Genomic DNA, 8,645 nt, shown 5'->3' with positions numbered 1-8,645 from the left:
AATAGAGAGGATAGGATGATACAAAAACTTCGATGGACAAATTGTTTACAACTACGCTCATTGAATAACAATTGACTCGGTGTCCCTATTCATCAGAGTTAGAGAATGAGGCTACCAAAAATGATCCTAGGTGGTGGATTTCATAGACTTTTGAAGAAGTTGAATGCATCTCTTACATGAATGCCTATGGGGAATTCTCTTTCAGTCGCTGGTAGTCCCTTTAGGAACAAATTCAACTAGTTGTCTGAGGTATCAAAATATAGAGAATAACAAACCCCCAAGCAATCTCAGTTATTTTTATGTTTCTCGTATGTGTACCCTCAGGACATTTAATATCGAAACAAGATTATCATGCTCATTTTGAACTGCACATCACGAGAGGAACAACATATATGTTAGTTTTATTTTGAATTTTTGATATCTATGCACCTACTAGATTTTTATAAGTCTGACCTGTTTCATTGGTACAGGTGATGATTAAGTTGGTACGACAAACGATAATACGATGACGTGATGATATCAAGATGAGACTTTTTTCCTTACGTTTCACTTCTGCGGATATTTTTTTTTTTGTATTTTGGTATAAGGGTTTCTTTGAAATTTTACTTTTCGTATGAACTATAAAACCTCGTTTTGAATCTATTTGGTTTCAATGAATGTATGGGGTTATAAATCCGTTGTGTAAAGGAAGGTTAGCCTGTAATGCGACCAAAGTTCATTAACTTGTTATTTCAAACACCAATTTTCACTGAACTGCTATTTTAAACTCTAAAAACAAATTGATTACGAAGCTTTCAAAATTTTCTTAAAAAGTTATAAATCCCAAAATTAATGAGGAGAAATGAAGTTAATACAGTTTTTTATGGCAAAATGTTGCCTTTGCTGAAATTATTTTTGGGCGTCGGCTTTCAAGTTTTCCAATAGATCACCTAAGCCTTAAAATTGTGCAAGGCCATCGTCATATGCAAATATGGAATTCACTTGAGGACAAGGGGTTTTCGAAAATCCCTATCAAAGCCGGTGAGGGCGATTCTTATTAAGCATGTATTAAATTGTATGCCTTTGCATCAGTTAGCTTTGTTTCATATACCAAAGAGGGTTGAAAAGATAATATAAAAAATATTCAGATGTTTTCTTGGGGATGACCATGCTCCTTCAAAATCATTAGTTAATTGGAAACTAGTTTCATCCCCGGTGGATAGAGGTGGTTTGGGTATCCGAAGGCTATCGTTACTAAATATTGCTTTGTTATGTAAATGGTGGTGGAAAGTTGCCACTGAGGAGATGCCTTGGTCCAATTTTAAAAAGAGAAAGTACTGATTGGTGGGGCCACCTTCAACTTTGTTTTTGAACTCGACTTGGGAAAAAAGTTCACGAGCGTGGAAAGCTATTGTTAAGGCTTTCAAAGAGGGTTTGGCCATTCAACAAAGATAGTTGTTTTTTCTGTTGCTTTCTGCTATATGACATGCAATGAACATGGTATGTCTTGGCTCCCAGATAAAACTATTTGGTGTAAAGGACCTTCGCCTAGAGCATCGTTTTTTGATTGGGTGCTGCTAGACGGGAAGATAAACACTCAAGCAGAAGATTGCAATCAATTTTAGCTAACAAATGTTGTCTATGTGAAAATTACATTGAAACTGGTGATCATTTGCTCTGGTTCTGCCCCTATTTTCAAGAGGTTTTCTCTCTTATGTGGCCGAATGTTGAAATGGAGCTAATTCAATTCCCTTGCTTCAGGCAATTGATAACTGGGCATTCGTTGACTAGGTTCTCATGCAAGTGGAAGAAAGTCTGGAGGTGATGGTTTATGGAGAGTTTAGGAAGAAAGAAAGAAAAAAATTTAGGAGAAAGAAGAAACCTGCAAAGACAATTCTGTTGACATGTTTTGTGCTGTGAAGCTTAAATGGAAATGATTCAGATCTCTCATGGCTAGGCCACCAGCGAATAGGGTCTTTGGTGCGCGACTTGGTGTCTTAAAAGTCCCTCAACCTGGATGATATTTAATAATATAAATTGTAAGCTTGTGATTTTTCATTAGTCTGATGACTCCTTGACATCATCAGGCTAACCTGTATATTTCTTTCTTGCTGCTATTTATTAAATCTTATTCTTCTTTTTCTTAAAAACAAAAAAGACGTGACACTGTAACGTTCGTGATGAAGAAGCGGACGCTAAGCATTCAATTAAATTCCACAGAAGTTTATAGCAAAGGGGCTCTTCGTATATATTTCACGGAACGATCCGCCTTTCCAAGCGGTGGCATCTTTACAAAAATTTAAAACTTCACGGCCTCTTTTTTCCCACATCGAAATCCCAGGCCTTTCCCCTTCCCAAAAGAGATCGCGAAACATCTTCCGTTCTCTCCCTCCTCCTCCTCTGGATTACCTTGAGATCTCGCATTTGGCGGAGTAGCCGAGTTGCTCCATCTCCCAGCTGAGCTTCGACGCCACTCTCTCGTGGCGGGGCACGTACTCCTGCAAGAGAACGACGCGGAGTTCCCGATTAATCTTGTTCCCGACGATGTGAAAACCAGAGGATCAAGAAATAGATTAGGATTTCTCCTTTTTTCCTATGATCGAGAGGGAGAATGTAAAGTTCCAATCGAGATCAGATATTTGGTTGAACTTGTTCACAGCAAAGGGAGGAGAGCAAGCAGAACAAAAGTTTCCAGAGAAAAGAGGGATCGAGCAATCACTTAGGGAAAGGATCCATCATCTCCGTTTTAATTGCTCGTTAGCATTTCTGGAACCAGAGAAGGTAAAGATTTCAGTATTTTATTTATTTTGAGGTCGAGAATGAATTATGTAAAGCAATAACGGGCAGAAGTTTCTCGAAAAAAAGCCGATAAGAAGAAGGATTATAGGTTATATTAAAGAAGGTGAAGAGAAGAAAATTATTTAATCAGTTCGGAAGGTGGAAGGCAATTCACGGTCTCATTTTTTGCAGATGAAATGCCAGAGTATAGAAAAAGCAACATGCAGGTTAAAATGTTCAAAGTGTGGAGGATTGAAATTTTTAGGTCAATCAGTTCGAAGCAGAAACAAATAACTCGTGAAGACAATTGAGAAATTTCTCAGGGATTATCATTGGCAACTAACATCAAGCGCAAATGTAAAAAAAAAAAAGAGAGAAAACGAAAAAAGGAATAACTCTAAGAGGCCTCCACGAAAGAAAGAAATTGAGCAAAAGAGAGTCGTGTAAAAATAAGGATCCAAGTAAAATTTTTTCTTATGAAAGAGTAAAACAGAGATTGTATACAAGTTTCGATGAACATTAATAACTCGTGAGAAAAGCAATCCGGATCCTTAGGACACGTCTTTAAGCACTTTGCAAATGTGATTTTGAACCACTCTGAGAATCAGTCCCGACCCCATGGCTCTTTTTCTCTCTGAGTTGGAGAATCATTTCTCAAGTTTGCAGTCACGTGAGAGAATGGGTCCCCTGGGAATCATTCTCTCAAAAATTGAGAGAATGATTTTCACAAGGGTGTATTGATGATGGTAGGGATGAAAGAAAAGAAATTCACGCCTAATTTCAACCAGTCGGGAAAAAATGAGCATATACAAAATAATTTGTAAATTCCCATCTCACAGAAGAATTTTTAAATCTGTGTAACATTGCAGAGAATGGCAAATTTTGATGGGATTGATCAGTCTGTTTGAAGAGAGACTATGAAAAAGCATTGCAGGCTTCATCATTCATCTTCTCCATAATGTATGGAAATAGGCTATGAATTTTTTAAAAAGTTATGTGCCTGGTATATGCATCAAAATAGCCAATTACAGACACAAGCCGATTGTGTTGGCCCAAATGGCCTCTAGAGATGGGTTTAGCATTGTCCAAATACAAGGAACCAGCTTTGGATTGTGTGTGTGGGTGTGTTTTTTTTACTAAGAAAATGATTTTTTGAGTCAAGAAAATCTCGCACATTCTAAGTAGTTGATTTTTCAACACATAAAATCGTGGTTACATATTGGACGAACCAAGAGATGATTTCTATTAACTAAACCACGTAAATCACATCTACAAGGTTAGTTTCACCGTTTCATGAAAAGTAAAAAAAACAAAACAAGAAACTAACTAATTTGAATGTCGTGGTGGGCTCTCTCTCGCGCGGGCACACACACACATACATATATATATATATATATGCTTTAATTAGGATCCCAAGTTAGGTCATGATAAAAAAACTTGGTTGTGGTGTTTTTATTGAATATGAACTTGTAGATGTATTTCCAATAGAAGCATGTTTTGGATCAAATCAATTTGCCAAAAAAAATCAAAATCTTTTATTATCAAATTTTAGCATTTTAGCACAATATGAGCCACTGATTTTTCACCATTTAAAAAAACATATGTGCAAGAAAAATACCTAATTGAATGCATGTTATATAGCATGCAAACTATCTTAACCATAATTACTGAAAGCTTCTTGCTACATGGGAAACTAGTTTCATTGAAAAAACTCTTAGCTTCTCTTAAAAAAGAAAAAGCTTTGGGAAACATGCCTCTAAACTGTGAGAAACTTGATTCCCTTTAGCGGAAAGCTCCTTTTTGTATTTTCAATCGTTTTCTATATTTTCCATATTAAAAAATTATATTTTTTTGTATAATAAGCTTGCATGCTAATTTTATATTGCATTAAATTTGTGTCCATGTTTTCTTTGATATCTTATTTGCTTCTACCAGCGTTGCTTTTAGTATCCATTTTGTTTTGTAACTATGTGATAAATACATTTATTGGTTTAGATTAATAAAAAATTACCAGCAGCTATTTTTTTTTTAGACCTAACCGGGTGGGACTTGACTACAACGTTAATATATATATATATATATATATATATATATATATATATATATATATGTATATATATATATATAAACCCGCATACGAGGTTGTGGGGGCATGGGAGGGCGTGGAAGGGCACGCCTGCCAGGGCCAAGGTGAGGGCCCCTTTCCGGTAAGTTGGCGGTGGGCGTGTTTTGCACCCCTTCCTGTCTTTGTTTGGTAGCGATCGTACGAATTCTTTTCAGCAAGGTTAATTTAACCAGGGTTAAGGGAGAAGATCATGGGGCTTACTTCCAGTTTCTTTACTAATTCCTTTCCGTTTGGTGCAGAGACAATAATATGGCGAGCATTGGGGCTGATGAACCCTTCCTCCACAGCCTTGTCAATGAAAGACAGCAGCGAATTGTAGTAGCCATCAACGTTCAACAATCCAACCTGAAAGCACGAGAATCAAGCCCGTCAAGAAAAACCGCTCGAAAAGAAGGTATGTAGATGAAACCCTTCTTCTGATGGCCATATGCATCAGTATATTTACCGGCTTGTCATGGATTCCTAGTTGTGCCCACGTTATCACTTCCAATAGCTCCTCTAGCGTTCCATATCCCCCTGCATGGAATTAAAAATCGAAACACTTCTTTCATTATTCTTTAGTTGCTTTGTTTCCAAGTTTACTGGTTTGAAGTAGTGCTGTAATGTCGCATTTCTTTGTGTGCATGATGGTCCCCTTTTCTTTTTTGTTGTGTGGCATGCTGATGATGACACTTAGTGGTACAAAACTGCGACACACCCACTTGCAGGATACCAAATACCGTGACAAGCATAATACTCTTCTGTTATCAAGCGCTAGGGTTCTTCAACAATTTCCGTCTTCTATGTCAGACCTCGGGTCAGGGTTAGAAAAGTGAGAAAGGAAATTCCTCTTTTATCATGATTTTGGAGGGTTGCCCATTGGACTCCCCGTCTGAATTTTTAACCAAAAAAGGAAAAATAAGAAAAAGAAAAGCAAAAAATGAAGGAAAAGAAAACGCATTGGGATCAGGGCTTTGTCTTTCGAGTGGTTCCTTTCCTACCATTGCCCTAAACGCCAAAATAGATGGACAGGGCATGTCATTTAGAGTAGACCAAACAACATCCACTTGGAATGACGAGTTTAACCTTCCCGTGGACCTCGTGGAATAAAGACAAAGGAGTTGTTTAGAAAGACCAAGGATCACAAGGGCACATGTACTCTTCAGGCATGACTCACGAGGACTATGCGGGGAAAGGGGAAGGGAGTCTTGTGGTATTCTTTTCAAAGTCCCCACTAATTACCAATGTTGTGTTTCCGGTCTCTGAGAATGTATGGGTTTTACACTAACCTGGTAGGGCAATAAAGGCATCTGACTGTCGTGCCATCTCTGCTTTTCTTTGATGCATGTCTGCTACTGCCTTCACCTCTCCCACAGTCTCCCCTGTTATCTGAAAAAGCATAACAAGAAAAGTTCTCCAATTAAGATAAGACCGGAAATTCGAGAGAGAGAGAGAGAGGATGCTTTTAGTTTGTTGGGTGAGGAGTCCCCAGCGGTGCTTTAGGTTGATGCTTGGGTGAAAGAGGAGGCTGCGATGTCTGCAAAAGCTATTTTTTAATGAGTGTTGTGCGCTCTAATGATGATTAGTACTCGCAGCTGACGGACAATAACAGGGTAGCGGCCTGCCTTCTTGGGAATCCAATGGACTAGGAGGACTCCGAGTTATCGGGTGGGGTGGAAAAAATAGCGTCGTTTGAGGGAGAAGGCAAACAGAGGGAGGTTTCGGTGATCTTGATCTGAGCTTCCAAAGAATGGAAAGATAAAGGGCTTTTAGTCATATAATATATACCTCTCGAGGCATGAGCGTCTTGGGAATTACTCTGCAGGGGGACAATAACAGATCAGAAGAAAGACGGTTAATTAATTAGGAAATTCTTCAAAACCAGCTATATCAGGATATTCATACTCGTTAAAATAAATTATTGAAGAAACGTAGAGAAAGAAAACCATGTTGACCCTCTTACCCGATAACATGGCGGCCACCATTGTACACTGCCTGAGAGACCAGGCCCATGAGCCCGACACTTCCTCCCCCATATACCAGATCTATGTTCCTCGACACCTTGTAACACCAAGACCAAAGAAAAATGTTCACATTTATTCATGACAATATCCTTGAGGCTCACGTAAAATGGCATCATCTTGCTTTATGAGATGAGAGCTCCATATGTACATGATAATAATAACCCTATCCACGTTTACCGAGAGAGAGAGAGAGAGAGAGAGAGAGAGAGAGAGAGAGAGAGAGAGAGAGAGAGGGTTTTGTAGAAAAGGATAGATGAAAAGGACGAGCTGAGATTCCGCAGGGTGGTGAAGGGAAGAGGAACCAACAACGAGAAACATAGAGCATAAGTCCTGACATTTTTTCATCTCTTAGGAAATGAACATGGACTTAGAAAGATCTATGTTGTGCAGGATAAAGGCGAAAATCCAGATGTCTACTGGCTCTCCACAAAAACATGTGAATAACAAATCTAGTAGAAGCTTAGGGAAACAAACAGAGAGAGAGAGAGAGAGAGAGAGAGCATACGAGTTCTTTTCCAAGTTCAATGGCTGCATCGTGGTAGCTCCTCTTCTTCCCCTGACTACTACCACAGAACACACAGATCCTCCTGAATTTTGATTGCCTCATTTCCTTCTCCATCTCTTAGACTTAGCACCCCCTTCCTTTCCCCCTCACTCCCTACCCCCTCTTTTTGTCCTACTACTGTTTACTCCCTTTGTAGCACCGGTTGCTCCTCCGTATGAGTCAGTACCCTCTCAGTTAGGCCCCAATAGGAATATCCACAACAATCTCCTACCCTTGTATTAATATATATACCCGCTCACACGCGCGGATCGCACGCTCACGCTGACAGGGTGGGGCCTATCACCTGATCCGAGCATTGAACCATACACATCTTTTTTATTTATTTATCCCCATATTGGTGTGGCCTGGCTAGACCCCTCCAACCCGACACAAGTGTTGTACCGGTTGAAACATATTTCTTTTATTAACACGCTCACCGTTAGATATCCCAACCCATACAGCAGTACGTGCAGAGACCAGACATGCTGTCCGCAGTCACGCCATTCCCTCTACTAATTGCTTTGCCCACTTGTTTTGCTCGCTGGTCTTTGCAATAAATTTCCATCTCTTTGTTTTTTTCTTTCCCTTCATAAAATATTCATCTTCACATCTTGCGTTAATTAGATAGAAACGACATGAACTAATACAATTATAAAACCCATGTGCTTTTATGTGCTCACTGCCCGCGACCACTTGATGCTTTTGGCGCTTGGTAGGCCAAACTTGTGAAATTTAAGATTTCACAAAGCTCGCTGGATTTTAACTAATTAATCAAGTCCAGATTTGGCTTTGAAGATCTACCATATGTCATTATTATTTGCTTCCGTGTCATCGGCTTGCGGGTTGTTTTGAAATTTCCTTCTTTGTGCTCTCTCTCAAATTCACCCACCTTTTATCTTTGATTTATGTTTCTCTTTTGTTACCAATCGAACTTCATATTTTTATATAATTATTGCCAGCAAACCATACCGTTTCTGTGTCTCACCATCGTGCCTGGAATTGAAGATGAAGACAAAAGTAGTTGGATACGAAAACGAATACATGTGTGGGATACTAAAAAAAATGATGATCGTATGTGCGTATGACACTAGTGAATATCATGATTTAGCGGCGCCTTCGGATGGTATTTAAGCTCCTACGCTCAATTCACCACCGCGCATGTGGCCAGCCGGGTCCGGAAAAAGATCAGGTCATGCTGAACATGAGAGTTTTTGCT

At 39.2% G+C, this 8,645-nt stretch overlaps 1 protein-coding gene across 1 annotated transcript; it reads right to left on the bottom strand.

Annotated features, from left to right (window-relative positions):
- Positions 1-2,189: 2,189 nt before the first annotated feature.
- Positions 2,190-7,504, bottom strand: LOC149819535 (cytokinin riboside 5'-monophosphate phosphoribohydrolase LOG1-like). The gene is made up of 7 exons (XM_089984788.1): positions 7,391-7,504; positions 6,825-6,922; positions 6,650-6,680; positions 6,151-6,250; positions 5,328-5,398; positions 5,084-5,227; positions 2,190-2,477 (listed from the first exon to the last, which is right to left on the bottom strand). The coding sequence occupies exons 1-7, from the start codon at positions 7,502-7,504 to the stop codon at positions 2,385-2,387; spliced, it is 651 nt and encodes a 216-aa protein (XP_089840914.1). The 3' UTR covers positions 2,190-2,384.
- Between the last annotated feature and the right edge of the window lie 1,141 nt (positions 7,505-8,645).

This window comes from Nuphar pumila, chromosome 13 (genome assembly GCF_984573655.1).
Source record: "Nuphar pumila chromosome 13, dmNupPumi1.hap1.1, whole genome shotgun sequence".
Lineage (NCBI taxonomy): Eukaryota > Viridiplantae > Streptophyta > Magnoliopsida > Nymphaeales > Nymphaeaceae > Nuphar > Nuphar pumila.
The sequence above is the reverse complement of the archived record's forward strand: the minus strand, read 5'-3'. Positions and strand labels throughout refer to the sequence as shown.